We start from the raw sequence: 24,369 nt of genomic DNA, 5'->3' as shown, positions 1-24,369 counted from the left end.
TTGCTCCACTTTATTTGGTTTCCACTCTGGACCAGACTTCACCACCCTATTGTCTGTGTCCATGGGCAATGCACATATGCATATAAGTTCTTTGATTAATCTCTTCCTGCCTTTCTTCCCTCTGAGATTCATGGCTTCCAGTAATTGAGGGTGTGCCAGGACATGTCAGGACACCCTCAAAGGGGAGAATCTATGTGATCACTTAGATTTAGGCTAATTGGGAGCCATATCACAAGCTGCAGCTTTTAAAGTAAGAAAATATATACAGCTCTGTGAGATCACAATGTCCCACTGGCCACCAGAGACAGGTGCTCTGGAGGTGTTCCATTGGTGGCAGTTGCAAAAGTATAAACTCCTTTCTTGGATATGCCAGCAAGCTGTAGTAAGGCACAGGGAGAAAGCTACAGGCCTACATTCCCTGAGATTATCTTTATAGTTCTCAAGATATGTGCCTAACTTGAGCCTGCCCTTTATGTCAAAGCTCTAGGACAAGCAAATAGGCCTCATTCACAAAATGCCTGGGGTTATGTTTCAATCTGCTGTCTGTGCAATGCCCTGGCGGTGGTAGACTGTCAAGAACTGTCTCTTTGATTGTTACAGTTTCATGGGAACACAAGTCTTCCTCCCCCACCCCCACTCCCCTGTCTCTAGAGCTAGAGCTAGGCAATCAAGGAGCATCCAGGGGGCAGCATCCTCAAAAACTAGGGTACCAGACATAAAAACAAGGTACCAGATGTACGTGAAACTCCGCTTAGAAGATGCCAATGCTCTGTAGCACAGCAGAGAAATCGGTGACTACAGGCTGGGGAGAGGCAGAGGGGAAGTATAAAAAATGGTGCCTATCTGCCTCTGTCCCTGGAGAGTACCCCAGCAGCCCCCCTAATGTGTGTTCAGTTAGATGCCTGCCCTTCAAGCCAACACTTTAAGATTAACAAGTGAGTCTCTTTCACATAAAGTCTGTATGCGACTTGATTGGCTAGTTCTGAACTGGACCTTCGGTCAGGTGAGCACAAGCAAGTCCTATAAAAGCTCTTTCTCTGTTGATATAGCCTTGTAGGCCACATGCATGTGAGACCCATTGGCTTTTAAAGCTAGATGTTTGGGAGCTCAGGTCTCAGGTACAGCTCTTAAAAGTTAGGGTGTCTAATGTAGGGTTCAAGCCCTTCATTCCTCAGGGGGCAACTCCAGGAACTCCAGGGGGGAACTCCCCTCTTGAATGTGTGTTGTCATGCCAGGGGTGGGATTTATGGCAAGATTGGGTGTCAGCCTCTCCTACCCTCTTCAGTGTGGTGGTGTTTTTTTTTTTTTTTGCTTGTTTGTTTGCCCAATGTATAGGAGTTGATAAGGTAGTTTTTAGTTTAGTTTAGTTTTTCAGAGAAAATTGTTACATATGTACCTGTAGATCAGGTGTCTGTGGTAGAAGGTGAGTTCAGGGTCTGACCTTCTTAAACCAGAACCAGAGCTGAATATTCCTAAATAACACAGCAAACATAAATAATACAGCAAAATAACATATTTCAGCAAGAAATTATTTGCAGGAAAAATTTTAAAATACATGTAATCCAAATGTCCATTTAGTTGGTTACTCCGTTGTTATCCCTGTTTCTACTTGCACTTCTACTAAAACTGGTACATGTGAGCTAGCGATGGGGATGGGGTTGCAAGGGATAAGGGGGTGAGGAAAGGGAATTTACTAAATTAGTAGCCAATACAGATAGAGATTACAAAAACTTATGGTACCATTATTTTTAAATGATTAGTCATAAATCACTTGGGAATCCTGTTACACTGCAGAATCTCATTCAGTAGGCATGGCCTAGAAGCTGAGAGTCTGCATTTTTAACAAGTCTGCAGGTGATGCTGAGGCTGTTGGCTTAGCTTTAACATGATTAAAGAAGAAATATTTTAAAACATTCATGTTTGTCCTAGCTTTATCACAGTTACCCTTCATAAGTGTGTAGAAGGGAGCATTTCTGAAATGTGTAGACATAAGCTTACTAGCATCTGAAGACAGTTGGCAAACAAAAATAGGAGTAACACATAAATAACCCATGAATAGACAATAACAGCTACTATAAAATTATAGTAGCAATATTAAACATTTAAGTAAAATATATTCAAAAATTAAAAATAAAAAGCAAAATTATTTTCCTAATAACAAAAGTACTTACCAGCATACCTCAGAGATATTGTGGGCTCAGTTCCAGACCACTGCAATAAAGGGAGTGTTGCAATAAAACAGAGTTGCAATCTTTTTGCCAGCAAAGGAGTCTTGCCTTCAAGTTATAAGAAAATGCAACATCTGTGAAGCGCAATAAAACAAGGTATGCCTGTAGTTTCAAAAATACTTAAAAATGCAGCTACCTTTGCGCTGCAAACTAATAAAGCAAAGTGCTCATGTATATATTTGATACAAATATAAAACTCATTTTTAGTTTAGTAGCTCAGATCACTGTAAATAACCCAGAAAAACCAACCACCAGTAATTTTGTTGGGATATGCAGAAAAACATAATGAACTGTGATTATTGAGGTAGAGTTCAAAACCCATTTAGAATGGTAGAAAAGCCAGAAGTGGGCAAAGTGAGAGCAGCCACAGTGTCACAAACATATTAGACTTCAACCAGGAAAACCGAGCTGTCAGTTAGAATACACCCTAAGCAAACTCCAGCTAGAAAGATATTGTGTAGCTCTGACATTGATAATATGTTAAAAAATTGACATAATATTGCACCCATATAAATCCAAACACAAATCTCATGAATATTCCAAGTAAATTTTCAGAAAAATCACACATTTCTTTTCCTGAAATGATACTCACTTTACCTTTTTCCCCCTGAAAACTAAAATCTATATAGATTGTTCTCTTTCTTCATGTGTTTGTCAGCAAAAATAAGCATTAATCCATTTTCAGAGGCTGCAGATTCTCTAACTATAGCACATACTACAGATTTTCAAATTTAAGTTATAGACAACAATTCTATTTGTTGTGGTCATTAAACATAATTTGAAATGAAAATGTACCTCTCTACCAAATGGTGTTTTTCTACGGAATAAAGTACACAAACTCATCCATGTACAGTTATAAGTATCAAACATTCACCTTCTCTGAACACCATACTATTTCTCTAGGGCTAAACAACAGGTCACACATTTAAGTCATTCCCCAAAGTGCTCCACTTGCACCTCAGTGCACATCTGTGCCATTCTTTAAGGAATTGTTTTTCTTACTGGGTATTTCAATATAATCCACTTACCTTAGTGTATGAATTGTCTTTCCTCATATTTTATACAATTTAGAGAAAAAATGGTAAGGAATGATAAAGATTAGAATACATGGATATTTAGTTAAAAAACATTAAAGATATATAAGGCACAATCTTTTCCCTCATACCTAAATACTGAGATGCATTTCTGTATGAAGCTTTAAAATCAGAGTTATTGATTGGATATAAGACCTTACTTGAGGTGGACATGTATTTCCTCACCCAATTTTTTAGCACAGTTCCTGCTTTACATAATTTTAGTTCAAGAATTTAAAAATTCCTTTATATTTCTCGTAGATCAACATGTCCACAAAAATATCCTAATGCAAAGAGAGTAAACTTTTCTCTTAATTATCAGAAGAGGATTTCTAAAATCTCATCTTACACTTCACTGTTTTAGGGGGACACATCTTCCCCTCCCAGTTAAGTGGAACGATACTAAGTATACTTTGAGGACCTTCAGATTGTCTAAGGGTCCCTCTGAATGGGTGGTATCTTGGTTGGGATTTTCATTATTTACCTTGGAAGCTAACATGAGAAAATCAAGTAATTCTTTATTTTAGTATCCAAAAAAAACAAAAACAAAACCCCAAAACAGTTTCTAATACTTCATCCTATAAACTTCTCTGTGTAAAACACAAGATAGAATGTGGTTCATCTTCTCTTTATATCTATAGGAGCTTTTTAGGCAGAGGGGTGCTCTCTGTAATAAGTGAACCCCTGCTAGAGAAAGCAGGATTGCCTAACTATATGTCTGATAAAAAGAAATCTTTCACAGTCCAGAACTTAAGTCATGCTGCTCTAAAGAATGAAACCAAATATAGTTTGCTTGTCCTCCAATTGACTCAAAAACAGCCTAGGACAAAGTGTCAAGATTGAATTAGGGAGAATATTTCAGAAGAAAATACAGATTCATAAAGAAACATAGAATCAAAGAAAATATTTCAGACAGAAAATCAAGGTGAATGTTTTGTGACACAAGAGGAACTAGGCAAAGTGCAGGAGTTCAGGTAAGAATGTCTTTTAATGGTTGAAATCATTCTGATGTGACTATGAAAGCAAAAAATATTACAACAACCATTAATGCATTATCTTCTTTGTAATCTTTCATGCAATAATTTCTTTATTCTCACTTACATCTTTTTATACTAGCACAGCATTGTGAAGTTGTGAAGCACAAATTGTATGTAACTGAGAAGAAAGATAAAAATCAACTCAGATTTCCAGAAGAGCTGAAGAATGTGGGAAATGACAGTCCTTAACGTGGAGAGCCCAAATGTGCTAAAAATGACTTTCATCTGCATAATAAATGGCAAAAGTATAAGCCCATATTGTTACAAAGTAAGAACATAATTATAATGCCTGTGGTTGCTATACAAAGAATCTCATAGAGAAAGAAATTTAGGTAATGTATAATAAATAACTCAAAGGCTAATCATTTATTTTCCATTCTTAAATGTCTTTCAAAATAATTGATGCTCATGAAATGCAATGTACTGACAGCCCTGGGGTCTGTTGCAACTGAACAGTGACACTGCTCAGAGGGATGGTGTTTTCCCTTGATGAGGAAGATAAGAGTTCAGGATCCAGAATTTGTTTAGAATGTCCACCTTCTGCTGAATTTGTCACCAAGGAATCAATCAGTGAATCAGTACCAAATAAAAATAATTTGGTCATGCTTGGACCTGGTCCTTAGAAGCTGAAATGAATTTCACTGTGCACAGGATGAATTTTAAAAGATGCTGGTTTCTTGTTCAGATTATGGATTTTAATGACATCTTAATAATCCTTTGGAATTGTATTGCTGCTTATTGCAAAAAATGAATAGTGCCACCATTTCTTCAACTATAAGATTAAGTATGTTTTGAAAAAATAAAGCATATTAAATCTTCATTTTGTAGGTCAGTATTAAGAAAGGTCCCGATGTTGCTGGTACATAAATGTAAAGATCCATTTCCTGTCTGGAAAGTAGAAGAAATGTTACTGTTTATCAGAAAGCAGTAAAAAAATAAAATAAAATAAAACAGTTAATATTCAAATTTTAAATATCTAAGATATCATACTTTCTGTCATTCAGCCTAATTTGTTAAGCTGCAGAGAAAAGTTCTCTGGTGGACTTCTAGATGAGACAACACATGTTCCCACTCAAGAAGGATATGCTTCCCTACTTTCAAGACTGCACATAGCCAGATAAGCAGTGCTAGCTAATTAATCTGCTCTGGACAAGCATTCTACTCTTGGCTCTCCCTTCAGACCATCTTCCATTTAGAAGTGTATAAACTACTCCTTTTGAAAGGGATATTTGTTTGTTCTCTGTGTGATCCATTGAATAAAACCACTCTTTAGCTCCACCATCTTATATTTTATTTTATTTTGCACATCTGTTTCCTGTTTTTCCAATTGTTTACAAATCTTCCCAAGGCACAATTTTATAATATTCAAAACTGACGGCTCCTTAAAGGAAATGTAAATCTCTTGTGATTCTTTGAAATCTAGTAAGTCAATCTACAAAGAAAAATGTTCGTCTTTACTTGTAAAAAAAAGGCATATAGTTTTGTAAAGACCAGTAATTTTTCCTCATAACAGTTAAATGTAAAGACAATTAATATATTTGTTGACAGAGATGCTCTGGAAAGCTTTCAATCCTTTGCTCTAATTTAGCCACATGGGGAACCCAAGGAATTTGACATTCAGGGCTTATTGAGCAGTGATAAAATTTATCATGTAATTTTAATAGAGAATACTTGCTGAAAAAAAAATTAACTACTATACTTCCTTTTGAAAACATGCTTTCCCACTAGAATAAGTGTTTTTTAAATTTATTTGCTCTTCAGTGATTATTTTATCTCTCTATTACATAAGTGGTTATATGAATATCTTTGTTTAACCATATCATGTTTGTTACTGGGCTAATGGTCTTAAAAAGGTGATGCAATATTTCCTTTATTTATTATAATGTGAATATATTAGGTTAGTATTTTAAATACATCCTGTCCAAATTTAATAGATTGTAGACAAAATCATTCAGTCTTCCTTTCAGTGAATAAACAGTGGCAGAAATGATCAGAACAAAAGACTGGGTTACCTTCCTAGACACAAGGACTCAATCTCACACAAAAAAGAAATAATATCCCGAAAGTTCGACTTTAAAATTTTAATTATTTGACTGATTCACACTTTGAAAATGGACAATTCTGCACTGTTAAAATTTACAAAGTTCTGGAGTGTGTGCTGATGAATCCGTGGCTATTGGCAGCACATGAAATTGTATTAGGGATTAGATGTGATAGTATATGTAACGTATTTAGCATGATCTTGACACATGGTAAAAGTGCAGTAGTTATCAGTGGCAGCTCCAGAAGCTCTATATAAGACAGCTTTGGGTCAGTAGTCTGATAGAAAGTAAAGTAAGAAAACTTGTTTTAAAGTTGTGATTTTTAAGCAAGTGTATTGCTTTTATTTATTTATTTATTTATTTATTTATTTATTTATTTATTTATTTATTTATTTTTTTATTATTGTTATTTTGTGTGCCTGAGAAGGAAATGCTGTTGAAAATTATGGGGGAAGTGAAAAAATCTCCCCCATAGGCCACACCAATGACAACTAGAATTATTAAAGACAGGCTTCCACTAAGGGAAGATAGGATCAGGCATTCATCCCTGTGTGTGTACAAGGGGACCTGGACACTAATATCTAACACACAGAGACTTGAACCACATCTAGAGGTCTGCTGAAACTAAAAGGTCCACATTTACATGATTTTCCCTCTAACCTCTGAGTGTTTTGGTTTTACTGTGTTGAACACTACTTTCTTCTATTCTATTGTACTGTTATATTTAAATTTTAGCTCATGAATTTTAACTGTTAGTCAGACTTCCACATTAAGCATATAGGGCACACGCCCTGATTTGGACAATGCAAGGTCAGCCTGTCCATATGTAACAATCCTGTATTTATATTAATGTTATCTTTACTTTAAACTTCATTTTACTTCAGTATTTATTTATTTTTTATTTATCTTTATTATTGAAAGAATTACAGATGTCTCATTTTTTTCCCCATTGACCCTTTCTACCCGGCACCCAACCCCCGCCCGAGGCCTTCCCCACACTACTGTGTGTGTCCATGGGTTATGTGTATATGCGTATAAGTTCTTTGGTTAATCTCCCCACCCCCGCCTTCCCTCTGAGATCTCTCAGTCTGTTCCATGCTTCTATGTCACTGGATCTATTTTGCCCATCAGTTTATTATATTCTTTAGATTCCATATATAAGTACTTCAGTATTTATTTTTAATGGTATATTTTATCTCTATCATTTATTATTGAGCTTTTTATCTCTTATTAATTTCTAGCTTTTTAAATTTCTTTTACCTTTCCCTTGTACATTTCAATCTCTCTAAATATTTACCATTTTCAATTTTAGATAACCTTTCCTAATGAATATGTTAAATTATTTTTAATTTGTAAAATAATTAACTAGAAATAAACAATAAGTGAAGTCAGAATTTTGCACAAAAGCTATATATGTACTAACATTTCAAAGGTGAAAATTGTCTTTTATCCCATCCCTCTCAGAATAAAGATGTAATATACTGATCTGCTTGATATTTATAGGCCTTATTGACTCATTCACTCATCATTTACATTAAGCAACTCAAAACTTCAAGGATGTATTTAAAAAGAATTAGCTAGACATATCCAGAAGGAGTTACAACCTAATTTATAACCCTTCTTTGATAAAATGCAAAAACTGATATCTAAACTAATGTTACTGAAGCAATGTGTGTGTGTATATATATATATGTATATATATATATATATATATATACATATATAGATACCTGTATCTATACATATATATGTGTGTGTATATATATATATGTACTTACTTATTTTGCTTTCATTGATCTGCACGCACAGAATGAAATCATAAACGTAAGGAACATCACCACACCAACGCTGAGTAAGATGATTTCGACCGTGCCAAGGAGATTTATTTTTCCAGTCACTTGTTCTCTGAACATTTTTGCCTTCTCGTCGCCAATGGTACCAGTCTGTAATCAAGTTCATAATTAGCATTATTTGCGTAGATCATTGGTGCAAAATATTTAAAATCCTCCACTTATGCATCATTCTTTTCTCCAAACACCTATATAGGTAATAGTCACCTGTATCTATAAGACAAGCCAATGAAATTCCCTTTGCATGCTAAAGGAGGCAATAATTGCCAAGATAGAATACAGAGTGAAATCCAATCCTCCTCCCATTAGGCATGTTATCTGGCACTCTTCAATATGCTAGGCTCCACTGATCTTTAAATCTGTCTTACTGAAATCTTTTGTGATTTTCCAAAGTATGTTTCCTAGTGACAGAGGAAAATGGCAAGGGTCAGCTCTTTCATTTCCTCTAAAGGCATATGCCGTGCACTTCCTAATTCTGTGGCTAATCAATTTCACGGCTTACGCCAAAAGTATCTTATCAGACAACAGGATAGACTGTCTACACCTGCTCTAATCTGGCTTTTAGCAGTTTAGTTGGTTTTTATTAACTATAATATTCAGTGAGTCTTGAATTATTTGAAGTTAGATGTATGAATGACTTTCCTAACACCAGCACAATGACCAAAAAAATGTTTAATAGACACATTTTGAAAATAATCTAAATGATAAAATGTGTTTTATCTTTCTAAAAGAAAAACACAGAAAACTAGCATAAATTGATATTTCTGTGTGGTTTGGTTTTCTCAAATAGCTATAATTAATCATATATAAACTCATTTGTATGGACAATGAAAACACATACAGCTTCAAATATTATACATACAGTGTGGGGCAAAAGTTAGTTTATAGTTGTTAGTACAGAAAATAATACAATAATTAATAAATAATAATACAAGAATAAACTCTGTGTTTCTCATACTCACAACTGAAAACCTACTTTTGCCCCACCCTGAATATTCAATTTTGAAACATCAAAAGCATTTTTATGTACAAAGAGGTTTACTGCTTTTTAATGACTAATAGATAAAAATACTAACCTCATTAAGCCAAAGAATGGGTATAATATAGTTCCTGGTAAGACGCTTTAAAGGCCTGTAATATACATTTAAAATTATGGAAATATATTATATTACACATATATAACAGAAATTTTAGTAATTACCAGTGTAAATAAATATTCAGAAATTAGTTGCTCTTGCAACTTAAGTTTTTTGATTTTTGTTCCCTGTAGTGAATCATTTAAATTTTAATATGGCTGTTTCTCAGACATCTTTTATTCTAAAAGCATTCATAACATAGATTTATCATTGATTGACTTTTTCTAACACAGATTTTCACTTTAAACAAATTCTACTCAGGAAAGTAAAATATAAATTCTAGAAACTGTTGTCATAGAAATATTTGGAGAGCTAGCAAAATGAGAGATGCTACCTAATACTTTAAATTTTTCCAAACTATATGTAAATATCATTTCAGTGAACACCAGATATACTTCTAAATTACAGATGAAAGTTATAAGCATTTAATAAAAATTATTTAATACATTCAAGCCAAGTTGAAGTTTTATATTATTTCCTCTTGCTTTAATAAATTTACTCACATTCTTACAAGAAAATACTAAAACTCATGTAAAGATAACCTTGGTAAAGAGACTCACTCAATTTTTTTTGATGTCTTGACCAATAGGTTCACCTGCAGCCGTTTTGCAAATTGTAAAGTGAATCCAGTTATCTAAAAAAAACAAAACACACACACACAAAAAAACTAAAATTATTTTTAACTTCTTTTTAAAACATTCTTTTGTAATAGCCAAAATTTATTTTTAATGTTATATAGAACTTAAGGTAAAACAGTTCTACTTGAAACTTGTGAAATTTATTAAATGACTAATTGGACATATTAAATATTTCCTACATAGTTATCCATAATTACATTATATGCATATGTAGGTATGTATGCACATGCACACACACACATAATTTTTTGTCCACCCTAATTTCAAGGTTTTAGTAAGATTTGCAGTATTTACCAAAAATGGTTTTGTGGAATCCACAACAATAACAGTACTGAAACATAAGAGCTCATACAGTTTATTTACTTTCTAAACTATGCATGGTCAAATATAAATTCAGTCAGAACCCATGTATCATCAGTTTAATAGTCTTACTATTATTATTATTAAAATAAAAAATTACTACTAAAATTCTGGCATTTCATTTAATTTTTGAAAATGAGAATATGATAAAAGTAATTAAAAAATTAAAACTGTGGTGCTTCTAAAATTTTTTATAGATTTTTCTTGACACTAAGTATAATAGACCTAGCCCCAAATTCACATATACCCATAAAATCTCCTTTGACCCCCTCATAGTATTTAGTGTCTCTTCATATAAGCAATACTTGCAGTTAACTACAAAATAAGCCTAAACTAGTAATTTATATCAAATTATCTTAAGCCAATTAAAATTATTCCCATCTTTGGTATTCCTGACATTTGAACCACTAAAAATGCTTAAAAAGTTCCATATTTATAAAAACTAAAGTTACCTTGATATTTCGTAAAGCAATAGTGAAAAATCAATGTAATTTTCACTGAAATAAAAGTAATTTATCAAGATTGTGATTCAATAAATGTGATCAATAAGTGTGATTGACAAGGAAAGAACTTATTTTCTCTTTAACTTCATTGGAGAATAAACACAATATTAAACAGGGCAGATCAATAGTGTATTTGCTTACAGGTTCAACATCTAAATATGTGCTGTGTTCCTCTTCATTTGGATTTAAGCCTTCAATACTTTCTTTAATTTCAGGACTTGCATGCAGGTAATGAGGAAGTGAAATGATCACGGGTTTTCCTGAAAGCAAGTTTTAAGAAGATAATTGGAGGTAAATTATTTTCCTCAGTTCACATATCACTCAGAAAGGATTCTTTGAAAATAAAGATTTTTAAATAAATTTTAAAAAAGCATAGTTGGGTTTGAACACTAATTTTGGGGGATGAAGGTGAGGGAGAATGATAACATCTGATCACTATTGTACAAAAATAAAATACAAAATTCTGCATCATTCTACTAGCCAGTCAGTTGATGCCTGTTGTTTATGCCTTGGATGTTATTTTTTAATATGTAAGGTTTAGCCACTGAACACAGTTTCAACCCTATATGTTTTTGTTTTAGGCAGTAATATTTCTAAGAATTAATTCATTTAAGAGGGTTTTTCGCCTGGCCGGGCGTGGCTTAGCAGTTGAGCGTTGACCTGGGATCCAGGCTATTGGGGTTTGATTCCTGGTCAGGGCACATGCCCGGGTTGCGGGCTCAGTCAATGACTCTCTCATCATTGATGTTTCTATCTCTCTCTCTCCCTCTTCCTCTCTCTGAAATGAATAAAGATATATATATTTTTTTTTAAAAAAAGAGGGTTTTTCTTTCTTTATTTATACCACTCCAACATGAAGAAGGTGAGCAAAACAAGACAGACCACAAATTGTGTGTAAGTCAATTTTTGTTTCAGAGACATGCTGAAAATACACTTATTTTTATTTGCCATTTTCAAGGAAAGAAAAATGGCAGATGGATAAGTTGAATGCTAAAAGTATTCTGGGAATTATTTTCTTTTTATCCTAAATCTAAAAGGAGCACAAGGATTCTACATACAAAGGAAACCATCAAAGTAATAATAAATAATAATAATAATAAATAATAATAAATAATGAGGCTACCCATGGAATGGGAGAAAAATTTTTTTAAAAATATATCTTTATTGACTTCAGAGAGAGGAAAGGAGGGCGAGAGAGATAGCAACATCAATGATGAGAGAGTCATTGATCAGCTGCCTCCTGCATGCCCCCGACAGGGGATGGAGCTGGCAACCTGGGCATGTGCCCTGACCAGGAATCGAACCCCGATCGCCTGGATCTTAGGTCGAGGCTCAACCGCTGAGAAACACCCAGCTGGGCAGGAGAAAATATTTGCAGACCAGATATCCAGTAAGTACTTACTATCCCCAAATCCAAAATATACAAGAAACCCATACAACTCAAAAAGACAAAGAGAGAAAAAATAATTACAAAATGGAACATTTCCCTTACGTTGCACAGGGAAATACTAGTATGATTTTATTGAATAACTACATTTTGCAGCACCAAAACACAATTGGGACCTTGAACATAGCACAAAATCAAAACAAACATTTCCTACCATCCCCCTTACTTTCTGCCCTTATTGCTTTCTCACTTTAAATTTTTAGTGAAAGGGATCCTAGGTAAAGGTTACATTTTTAAAAATACTGCAAATTATGTCACGAACTGTGTTACTGAGAACAGTTACTCACCTTCTTTGCACTTGCTTATGTCTAGCATACCGTAATATGTACAATTATTTGAGATTTCTCTGTCTGTGCAGAAACAATGGTTGTCTGGGTTTTGAACTGGAGATGCAAAGGCCTTGGGTGGAAGAACAAATCTGTATACAGAAATTCCTTTCAGATTATGTTCTGATCCAAACACAGCATAGATGGACCTAAACACAGAGAAGAAAGAGCTTCATTCCAGGGACCTGAACTACATTCTGCAGATTTATTTTTGCTTATTTTTAGATTTATATTCTTGCTTTAACTTGGAATAATCCGATATACTCTTATTAAAATTCTTGTTTGATGTTTTGGGAAAAGGTTCTTGTGAAATTTTAAGGCATACCAGAACTCAATACCTGAGTATAAGCTATTCTTTTGTTTTCAAAAACTTCTAAGAATAATTTTTGCTTGTGAAGTACCACAGTGTATTGATACTAAAAGCATTTTTCATAGTTTACTTCCTTCATAGATTAAATATTTATATGACTGCCTCAAAGCCTTTGTTTTGTGCTCACTTCAATGAAATAAAAATAAAATGTCTGTCAAAACAGTCATGGAGAGAAAGGCCACTTACTTGATGTGGTGTGTGCATGTCAGTGCTTGATATAACATATCCTATACCTTCATTATTTACCTGGTGTCCACCATAGTCTAGGTAACGTGCTGGGGCTCAATAAATATTTCTTCCAATCACCAGATAACTCTATATGAAGAAACACTGCTCTCTTCAATTTTACAGATAAGGAAAAGATTCAGGGACATTAAATACTTGCTCACAACCACAAGGCCTTTGGGAACAGGGCTAGGATTCAAGCATATGGGTGTGGGTTCCAATGCTGTGTGGTAACTACTAGGCCCCATCAATTTGAAAAGATGCTGCAGTGGAGGTAGAGCACGTTAATTAACACAGTACTGTGACAGTGACATCATCTTCTCTGGACATCTTAGAAAAATTGGTCATAGAAGGCTAGACTTGACTGTTACTAAACATAATGCAAGTTTAGTAAAAGAAAGAAAATTGTGAAATGACAAGAAAATGATTTACATTATGCAAAATACCTTTCTACATCCTTTAAATTTTTTAAAGCATATATAAATCCATCATGACTTCCATATTGTATTTCTTCTTAATAAATCAAGACTAATTTCATTAAGTATATTTTATTTTCCTCAAATAACATTATTAAGTATGAGCTCCTTGGCCTGTGTTTTGTTATTTGGGGGGAAAAAATCTGACTCACAGAAATATATCAGTGTCTCTGTCTTACCTGCAAATGTCAGAGGAGAAGAATTGCAGTACCCGGGTCTTCTCAACAAAAGGAGGAAATGAGGCTGCATCTGTTTAAAAATTAAGCCAATAACAAGGAATTCGATGTAATGTGTATCCTAGAAGAATCTAGAAATCTCTATTCCAGCATGGTCAATAGAACTAATAATGCAAATTGTATATGTAATTTTAAAGTTCTCCAGTAGCCACATTTTAAAAAAGTAAAACAAGAGGTATGTTTTATTTAACCCAATATGTCCAAAATACTGTTATTTAAACATATAGTAGAGTGGAACTTTTTTTTTTTTTACCATGAAATTGATTTAGAATTTCTTTTCTGTTTGCATGGTACTCTTGATAGTGATTCATTCATCTGCTGTAATGGCTGACAAATTTTATTTACATCATTTTTTAAAGTTCTCTCACTAAACAGAATTTTTTACAAATGGTTTGAAAACATATCCATCAAATTAAAAAGGTTATTTTTTGAGTTTATTGAATTTCTGCTGTGGTTATGATCCATGGCACTCACTGGGCATATGAATAAGTAATGAGAGAGAACCTCCATTTGTTCCTTAAATGAATATTGCCAAACTGAGTCACCACTAAAGGTTTTTGTTCAAAATGATAAAACCCATCATTCAGTTTTGAATTTCAGGTTCTATTTCTGGTAAATCTCTAACCTTGTAATCTTATTACCTTTCACTTATACTCTTGTGATAAGTAAAATATTACAGAAGGTCACAGTGAACTTGATCCTGTCATTAAGAAAACTGAATATTAAAGATTAAACTCCCCAGACTGGTCCCTGAATGGGCATTGCCTACAACTGCCTTACCAATGTCTTAACCATTAAAGAAAAAGAATACATTGAAAAGCTCTAAAACTCATTATCTGAAATATCACTGAAGATTACATCATAATTATACCAGCAATTAGACAGCTGATATTAGCAAGGCATTAAAAATATTCAAATGTATAGCAATATTTTTATTTTACATTTTTTCAAACTTCTTGAAGAAGGTAGAGGAAGCATTTGCAAATTGTGATGAAAACACATTGCAGTTTTTCTGTTTTGTTCGTCTCTTTTCCTTAGTGCTTTTCCCAAGAATCTGTCTCACTGGGATCACATCAGAGTCCCCTGCCCTGTCCAATATACCTCTGCTCCTGGTTTGTTTTACTTCTGTTTTCCTCTTCGATCCTTTCATTTCATGCCAGTTGCTCATTTATTTATACTATTGTCATTAACGAATACTCTAGCTCCTGTTTTAAAACTTCTCTACTTCTTAGTTTTAGACAAAAATGCTTACTGATTTTCCCCCCTTAGACCTATAAAGAACACTTTAGTATTTAGGAACAGCAGTGTATTTCGCTCTGCATCTAAGGACTGAAGCACTATGCTTATGCGATTACTAGGGTTAGTAGCATTGGAACACTTTACAGTTTATTTGCAGAAATGCTTTACTTGGAAAGGAATTTCTTTTCTTCCTTCCTTTCATCCACCACCATGGCTCAAAGTGCTACAAAGCAAACCAGTGTTTTTGCTATTTTTCTATAAGGGAGTGATAACAAAATTAAATAAAAATGCCAAAGTCAACAACACTTTGGTATCCCCTGTGTTTCCTTCTCACTCCCTATTTTTTGCATAACTTTTTATCTAAAGTTCTTCATCTTTATTATATTGTTTCCCTACAGGGTGTTGCCTCCCCAACTTTGTAAACATCATTCTTCTGCCTCTACTTCTTAGTCGTTGAAAGCTCACCTCTGTTTTAATCACTCATGGTACTTGATTCCAATTGCTCTTTAAAATTTTAATTCTGAAATTAATAGGCATATGTGTGCTGTTTTTTCTCTTCAAGGAGTACAATCAGCCATATCTAACCACCCTCTAAGTTCGTAGTCCTGTCTTTTTCCCAAATCGTATTCAGCATGTTCATCTTTCCATACATTTTTCATGGTTAGTAGACATTTAACCTTGTTTTCTGTTGCTCTTTCTCTCTCATTCTGACCACCTTATTCAAAGTAGATGGCTCTGTCTCCCACCTTCATTGATTCCACCTCAGCTTGAGACTTACTTGGAAGTATGATTTACCTTTTGTAATTATCTTGATATTTTTCAATTTTAAATTATTATCCTTAAAGTGTTTACAAAAGATGTGAATAGCAACTACTTCTTTAAGTTTTTTAACCCCTTACTTCTATTGCCAGGAAGGCAGTTCATTAAGTAAAGTTTTTACAAAGCAAACATTTCCCTAGTAATTCAATAAAGGCTAATCCTTGATGGTTAATCTTCAGAAATCCCACCACAATAAACAGATATTTACTAAACTTATAAAAGAATAGAGACTCTGAATTATGTACTGTGGATAGAAAGACAGGTAAACACATATCTCCCCTTCAAAATCCTGTAGGTATGATGGTGGATTTGTGGGAGAGAGGGAGGTGGGTTCATTGTGATTATTGCCAAGAAAAATGCTCTTACCTGTACCATTAACCATGTCACAATAGCTTGGCCAATAGTTGAGAGTCCTTAGGAATAAAAAAAAAGAAAATTCTCATTTCAAAAGCACTTTTCTCATGTTACATTGTCTATTATGATGCAATATTTTCGCTAAAGTAAAGATTAGATAAAACACATGCTTAGTTTAAGAAATGTTGTAAATCCTTCAGTCCATAGTTTCTTTGAAGCTTTCATCTTATTGAAAGAAATTAAATGCCTGATACCATTAAGTAACCAGATTATAAAACAACACTGCTTACATAGAAACAATTTGGAATAGACACAGTCTGAAAAAAGAAAATTGAGAATCATTGACCAGAAATTTAAATATTTGCTTAGGGGATAACTTTTTTCAAACGGAAGAAATAAATTAATCAGTAGTATGTTGAGTGTTCAAACTGAATAGAAGAAAAATATTAAGTGGGTAACTAATGTAAGCTCAGTATGAGAGAGACGAGGGAAATGCAGAGGAAGAAAGAGAAGCAGATGTTTGATCAACAGAGATTGGAAATATGTAAATAACCAATTTATACACTCACCCCCCCCCCCCCCCACTTTTTAACTCTTGCATGAGCTGGCATTAAAGTAGGACAGAGTTTATTAAATTACACTCTGTTGCCTAGTCAAGACATAGATATAAGAAAATAAACTTATCAAAATCTTAAACTGATGTGAAATTCTTATTTCAATTAGGAGCATTTAGCAACTCTCTTCAAAATCTCTCTGTAATATTGAAATGGAGGAAATATTCATGTTCTTCAATATGTAAACAGTGATGTGATTTCCCTTGAAATGAACATTTAGAGGTGTTTGTTTTCCTCCACTAGACTTCTCTATAGAAATATGTGACTATGGACTCTGTAGAAGAAAAAGTGCTACACTAGTCAATACTTAAGTATTGTAGTCAACTTTACATAGGGACTCAGGTGTGAGGAAATGGTTACTTATATTAATAAAAACATTCTATCTCTTTCAATATTTTTTGAGAGAGAGACAGAGAGAGCAAGCAAGAGAGAAAGAAACATCTATGTGAAAGAAAAACATTGATTTGCTGCCTCCTGCATGCTCCTTGACCAGGGATGGAACCCGAAACCTGTGTTCTCTGGCTGGGAATCCCTCCAACCAACTGAGCCACAGGGCCACTTCTTCTTAAGAAAATAAGTGGTCTAAAGGGCCACTTTGAGGAGAAGAGGAGAAGAAAAGCTTTCTGCCCTGACATGTATTAGGGTTCTTCCTATTTTATACACATGATAAATTACCTATATTCCTGTTGAATAGGCAAGATCTAGGAAGAGAAAGAAAATCATGGCTATATGAACATATCTCATTCTATTACTACTTCCAAGGAGATGTGCTCTTTATTTTCAAGACTGATATGCAAATTTTAAAACTACTTGAAGTGCTAATTTTATATATGCATTGATAAGAATTTTAAAAAGCTGAGTTATCAACTACAGAAATTATTTCAAGAAATTTTCAAAGGGGAAAGTCATGAAAGTGTTAGCATGAATGTGTTAGCTTAATGAAGCTTTTATCGTTATAGACACCTTAGGTCATGTAAATGGAATGGACAACTTTTATTTGATACGCAAAATAAAAAAGTTAAAAAACCCAGTAAAACATATTTTTATACCTGCTAGATGATCAGTTGATGCTTTGATTTTTCTCCCTTTTTATTTTGTGGATATTTAGTTAGATGGTGCACTGTAATGCTGGTTACGCAGCAAAAATGAAAATAGTCCCTTTGTATTTCTTTACATAAGAGAACCTGGGGCTGATTTTCAGTAGCTAGGTTCTAGTGTGACCAGCTGTCATAACTAAAGGGTTAATGCCTGATAGAACAGGAATTCTCAGGGCTGAGATACAGGTAGGTCTATTCCACAGGTGGGTGTCTATGCTGTGCCTTCCCAGTTGCTAAATGAACACCACACCTGCTTTAGAGTACCCCAGTAACACACACACACTACACACACTTTACCTGGATACTTACTTTTTACCTTTATAAGTGTCAATTATGGCAACTTTGTTTATATCATCTTTTCCACTGAAAACTTGATAAACTCCATCTACAGTGTTGTTGTACTGAAAAGACATGTACAAGAACAATTATTTCTAGAACAACCCATATTCCCCAAGTTATAAAATATGTAATTAACTCACTTTTGCATGTCTCAAAGACTGGCTATCCATAATTATTTTATATAATTTAAAAAATATATATGCAATAAAGTTTTAAAATTATTGGTCTTTAACAGGTTAAAAAGATAGAATATAAAAGGTGCCAAGGAATAAGTGCTAGATGATGAGGCAAAGGAAGAAAACATATCGGAAGTTGATCTAACCCAGACTCTAGTACTCTTTTTCATAATTAAACCAGTAAGACAATTTCGATTACTATTCCTATTATATTGAGGTCAGGGAATATAGAACAAAATCTATGAGAATAATGACAGATTTCTAGTTATTTTAAATGTTATGATCTTTAATAAGTGGTTACAAAAAATTAGATATATAAAATTAAAATCAAAATTACCCAAGGAACGAGTTATGAATATTTGAGTTAAAAAATAGTAACTGACTCTCTGATCCCTTAAGGCTGTCTACATTGATACTTAATTGATAGATAATGTTGCAATGATAAGCACTATCTAAAATTAAAATAACAACAATGAACTGGAGAATATAACTAATATCACAAAGAGTGCCAAATCATTGTCAAAATTCCAGTTCAAGGGTCGGCTTGTCCTATTTATAATTCAAAATATTAAGCTATAGATAAACCTATCACTAAGTTCACATTTTTCTTAATCTCTAAACTATAATTTCATGACATTTATAGACCACTAGAAGTTCTTATTAATAAACTCTATAAAATAGGACATTGCTCAGTTATCAATCTCTTGTGTGCAAATTTAGGCTTTAAATTTACATTAAAACTATTTGTAAGAGATCTAGAGAAGGAGAAACAATAACACAATTAAAATTTTGGTATTAAATTTGATTTTCTGAGAGGGTAAATCAAAACTGAAAGTACTGTTCAAAGCCTTACCAGCTTATAACCTAATTTTAGATAAATTGTATATTTATCAAAGAATAAAATCCTGATTAAATATCAGCCTCTTAATTTTAAATTTAATTGTTAAATTTAGATAAGTAAATGTTATGAATTTGGAAAACTGAAACCATGTGAGATAAAGACTTTAAAAAATTAGAATGTATATCCCCAGATAATAAATAGAGTTAACACACTAAATTATAAAATTATAAATTTCCAACGCCATTGTATTTATCCAATTAAAGTATAACAATATTGACATTTATATCTGGTACTCACAGGAAAAAACACACCAATTGTTTTAACAATAGGGTATGGTACCAAATTCAAGAATGGATCCTTATAGCCCCACAATAGTTCCTTCACACTTCTCTTTTGAAACAGTGATGACTTTGACTTTTTGATAAGGGAATTGAGTACCACTTGAACAATTGAATTTGGATAGAGATGGGGTACAGCCTACAAAAAAAAAAGTGCTGTTTAAGACACCATTTGCAATATTAAATATTTAACAAATAAGTGGAGTAAGTAGCAGAATTAAGTTTAACAAAATTTAAAAAACTGTATTTCTAAAATTACTGCCAAATCTTGCCAGAACTAAAACTAATTTTTCTAGTCCCTATATGAGTACATTTGAGTGCCTCAGTTTCAGCCACAAGAAGAAGACATTCCAAGTTAAGTCCTATTGCCTGGCTGGTTGAGCATTCACCTATGAACCAGGAGGTCAGGGTTCAATTCCTGGTCAAGGTACATGCCTGGGTTGTGGGCTCAATCCCCAGTAGGGGGCAAGCAGGAGGCAGCCGATCAATGACTCTCATCATTGATGCTTCTCTCTCTCTCTCCCTCTCCCTCTCCTTTCCTCTCTCTGAAATCAATAAAACATTTAAAAAAAAACCCAAAAAAGTTAAGTCCTATTTTTTTAAATGATAGGCTTTAAGTGGTCTTCCAATTCAGTTGATTTTTTTCATCTTTTCTAATGACCAAAACTCCATTCAAATAAAGACATAGGAACAGAATAAATACTATCTAATAATAGTTCTAATCATGACATTAATTATAGCAGATTCTAGAGCATTTCAGAATAATATTTTGTCTACTCACAGCTACAGCCAGATTGAGAACAGTGAAATTGTCAGTCTCTGGTCCAACTGACAGTTCAGGTTCAAAGATGGCACTATTGGGCTGTACAAAATAGACTGTGTTGTTCATGGTGTCATGGGTTATATTTTCCTTGGCTAGATAACGAACTCTGAAATAAGGAATTAAATAAAATTCAAAATTGTGTGAAGTGAACATTAGGACTCAAATGCCATTCATTTGTACAAATACTTTTTCAGTACATAGAATATATCAGAAATTATGTTAAACAATTGGGTTAAAATGATAAAGAATCCAATGCTGGTCCCTAGCAAATTAGAGAAGGGGGTCTTGAATTTACATAGCAGGGGGGAAGTAATATGTGTTATTACAGGAATTTACACAGAGTTCATGGTAAAACACAGGACAGATACAAATCCAGGCTTGGGATAGTCATGGAAGACACATTTTGTAGCAATACTACATAAGTGGTCTGAATTACAAATAGAAGTTCAGTTAAATAAAACAGATTTAGAAAGTGGCACATATAAGGTAAGAAGAATATGGTGTAGTTTTAGAAATGCAAATGGTTGAATTTGCTTGGGTTATAAAGTGAGAGAGTAAGAAGAGTGATGGGAAATAAAGCCACTTAAATAAATAAGATCTCAAACATAAAGGGTTGTATCTCACACTCATATTTTTAGCCTTTATCCTTAGGGTAAGGAGGGGGCAGGAGAAAGGCTTAAGCAGGAGAATATTAAGAACACATTGTCTTAGAAAGAATGCTCAAAATACATAATCTATCTAGTTCTGGCCTTTCCCTCATTTTCCAGGACTTTAATGAGAATTAAATATAATTAATGGAATATAATTTACTTTTTACAAACTAATTTCCCTCTCCTTCCCTATATTGAATACTGGTTAGTATTCAATCAATATTCATTGATTTTAACATCTCTAGGTTTCAAAGTACCAACTACATTTTAGGAATGTGTTGAAGGGTGATGATTATGGAGAAAAATCTTTTGCAAGTATAAGATATTTACTGAGATGAAATAATGCATACATCATTCATTGCGCTATCATATATTTGAATGTGTATGATGTAAGGTGAATAGATAACAAAGGTAGAGACAGAAAAAACATGGGACTGAAATGTAAAAAACAACTTTTCATTCAGGTATAATAAAAATTTAAATTTCTATAGGGTCTGAATTATGAGTGTCTTGTCCCTCCAGCTCAGTGCCTGGTGCATGCATGGTGAGTTCTCAGTAAATATTTTTGAATGAATAAATTGATGGCTCACATTATTTCAAAATAGAACTCCTAATCATCTAGAAAAAGATTTTATTTTTACAATAATTTCATTAAAGCTTTATTATTTATTCTCCTTTGAAACAGAGATGACTTTGACTTTTTGATAAAAAAGACATGCCAAGTACTAAAGACAATACAAAGAATACAAAAATCTAAAACAGCACCCAGGGCAGTTTATTTCTAGTCAGTTACTATTTTCTCTTACATAAATGTAAATTTAAAATTAGGTTACATGTTATTAACATTTAAAATTTAAATACATTAATTTTCAGGAATATATATATACATATTAATTGAAATAAAAGGTAAACAACTGTGACCTAAATTCTAGAGCTTACTTAAGTTGTACTTACAACATTGTACCAGTAGATGGCACTCAATGAGAAAAATCCTGTTATTAGAATGCACTTTTATTAGAATGTGCTTTTTAAAAAAAGAAAATAATCACTGATTTGTTTGTTTGTTTGTTTAAAAATTAAAATGTACACAGTCTTTGGAAGGTGTTGGTTAAGAATGTCAAAGGGAAAAATCTGACATATTTTGCCCAAGACTGCTTTCTTTGTATTCCTGCTAAAAATAAAGTAAAATAATAATAATAAATAATAATAATAATAATGTTGGATCTGAGAATGTCTGAAGGAATTACTAAATATTAATATAGATTATAGAAATGATGCAAGCTGGAATATATGTAATTAAGATCTCAATCCAGGAAATTTCATGCTTTGAGCCACGTTACACCTTGTCAATCAAAGTTTCATCAAAGTCACTTAAGCGGCCATCAGCCAAATAAGCCTGTGGTTCTGTTTGAGAAAGAATATCGTCCCACACTTCCAATTTCAACTGGATTCAGAGCGTAATTTATGGGGAGGTAGGTTCACCTCAACAGATGGAAGATTCTCAAGCTATGAACTTTCTCTGAAAGGTGGTTTCCCATTATTTAAGGCATCCTAGCAGGCGCTACTGACTTAGTTGTGGTGACACTGTGAGACAGGATGACCCCAATATGATCAGAAATCCCTTTAACATTGTTAATAAGTAGAAGTTTATTGTTTATAAACATTAGCTGCAAATCCAACTTGTCTCCTCCAACCCTCTTCCCATCATGGCCTCTCTACATGAATCTAGTATATCTAAACTGCCCATCCCCTTTTGTCCCCAAGAGATAAAAATTAAAACCTCTAACAATAATATATATATATTACTTGTCACCTATCAGAGCAGGTAGGTGACATGTAATATATATATTACTAGATTCAATATTATGTTTATGTTTCCCCATATTCTCCATAAAGCAAAAAAAAAAAACAAAAAAAAAACACACCCATAACCTCTCCACAAACAAACAAAAATTTAAACAGAAAACATAAGTTTTCAAATTCTAACAACTATTCTCTTTCCTCACATGTATTGAATTATCATATGATTTTTAAACAATACTCTTAGATATTCATTTGGGCGCATGTGGATTCTAGATTTTCATAGGTACACATCAGAGCTACAACATTTTTTTGAAACAAGATATTCATATAGGCCCTTTTTTTCCTTATAGGCTTTTGATAGTAGGACCATGAAAATAAAAATACTTTTTAAAGTAAGCTCCTCTTTTTTTTTGTAACGATGAAAACCAAGTCTTCTCTGACAGAGTTGTAAATAATCGTAGATGTGCATAGATGCAGGAGACAAAGAATAATTGCTAGGACACAATAGGCACCAAGGCCTTCTATCCATCATGTGCTATAGCAATAGGCATTACCCACACGAGTATCATTATTTCATTATATTTTGAGTGTGAGTTGTCAATCTAGAAATATAATAATGTATGGAGAGAAAAAATTATATAATTATAGATTATATAAAACAAATGAGATATTAAAACTTTTAATTATTAAAAAATCATTAAAATATATTTTGTGGTAAGAATTGATCATGGTATATAACTAGTTGTAGTCCTTGAGGGGAAAAAAATCACACATTTGTATATTAAATGATATAGCAGAACTTAAATATGGATCTCATAAATACATGCCTAATCCTTGGTTGTTAGAGTTTGTAACACCTCAACCTCTGCTTTTTTTACTTTGATAGTGGGGGGGAGGGGGGGGGAAGACACAGTCTTAAATAGGAGAAAACATACAAAAATCTAGGAGTTACCAGTTCCTAGTTCTGTATGAACATGAATAAATCCTATCACATCCCCTGGTGTGTTTTGTTTAATTGCAAAATGAAAAATTTTGGCTATTATTTCCCCCTTGTCCAAGATGCCATTCAAAAGTGTGTTAAACTATTAGGGAATGTGGGATAAATGTATAGCATATTCAGCCTCAGTGCTGGAAAATACATAATAATGTATTTGAAACCCCCATTTCATCTGGAAATTAGTTTGAATAGAAATCTTTAGCAGGTACTGTAGTTGTGTAAAATCAGTTTAATGTGGTTCTCAAGTGTAAGTGTGTATTGGAATCGCCTAGAGAGGTTTGTAAAACTTATTGTTGGTTTCCCACCCAAGAGTCTCTGATTTGGTCTGGGGT

General features: G+C 33.3%; 1 protein-coding gene across 25 annotated transcripts in view; it reads right to left on the bottom strand.

The window, feature by feature from the left end:
- Window positions 1–2,757: 2,757 nt before the first annotated feature.
- The window catches only part of CD36 (CD36 molecule (CD36 blood group)), a 79,931-nt gene continuing 58,319 nt past the window's right edge, over window positions 2,758–24,369 (bottom strand). For 22 of the 25 annotated variants that reach the window (XM_081146368.1, XM_081146390.1, XM_081146382.1 and 19 more), the window contains 11 exons: window positions 20,546–20,693; window positions 19,724–19,903; window positions 18,380–18,471; window positions 16,372–16,418; window positions 13,891–13,960; window positions 12,602–12,789; window positions 11,009–11,127; window positions 9,927–10,000; window positions 9,307–9,361; window positions 8,159–8,323; window positions 3,801–5,226 (listed from right to left, as the gene is read on the bottom strand). In XM_081146368.1, coding sequence (XP_081002494.1) covers window positions 8,159–8,323; window positions 9,307–9,361; window positions 9,927–10,000; window positions 11,009–11,127; window positions 12,602–12,789; window positions 13,891–13,960; window positions 16,372–16,418; window positions 18,380–18,471; window positions 19,724–19,903; window positions 20,546–20,693 — 1,138 coding nt within the window. In that variant the 3' untranslated portion in view covers window positions 3,801–5,226. Of the gene's footprint in view, window positions 5,227–8,158; window positions 8,324–9,306; window positions 9,362–9,926; window positions 10,001–11,008; window positions 11,128–12,601; window positions 12,790–13,890; window positions 13,961–16,371; window positions 16,419–18,379; window positions 18,472–19,723; window positions 19,904–20,545; window positions 20,694–24,369 lie in introns of all 25 variants that reach the window. The other 3 variants (XM_081146385.1, XM_081146366.1, XM_081146386.1) reach the window with 1 other exon arrangement.

The sequence above is a fragment of the Miniopterus schreibersii genome, assembly GCF_964146895.1.
Source record: "Miniopterus schreibersii genome assembly, chromosome: 9".
Taxonomy (NCBI): domain Eukaryota; kingdom Metazoa; phylum Chordata; class Mammalia; order Chiroptera; family Miniopteridae; genus Miniopterus; species Miniopterus schreibersii.
Note: the sequence above shows the minus strand (reverse complement) of the source record. Positions and strands in the feature narration are given on the sequence as shown.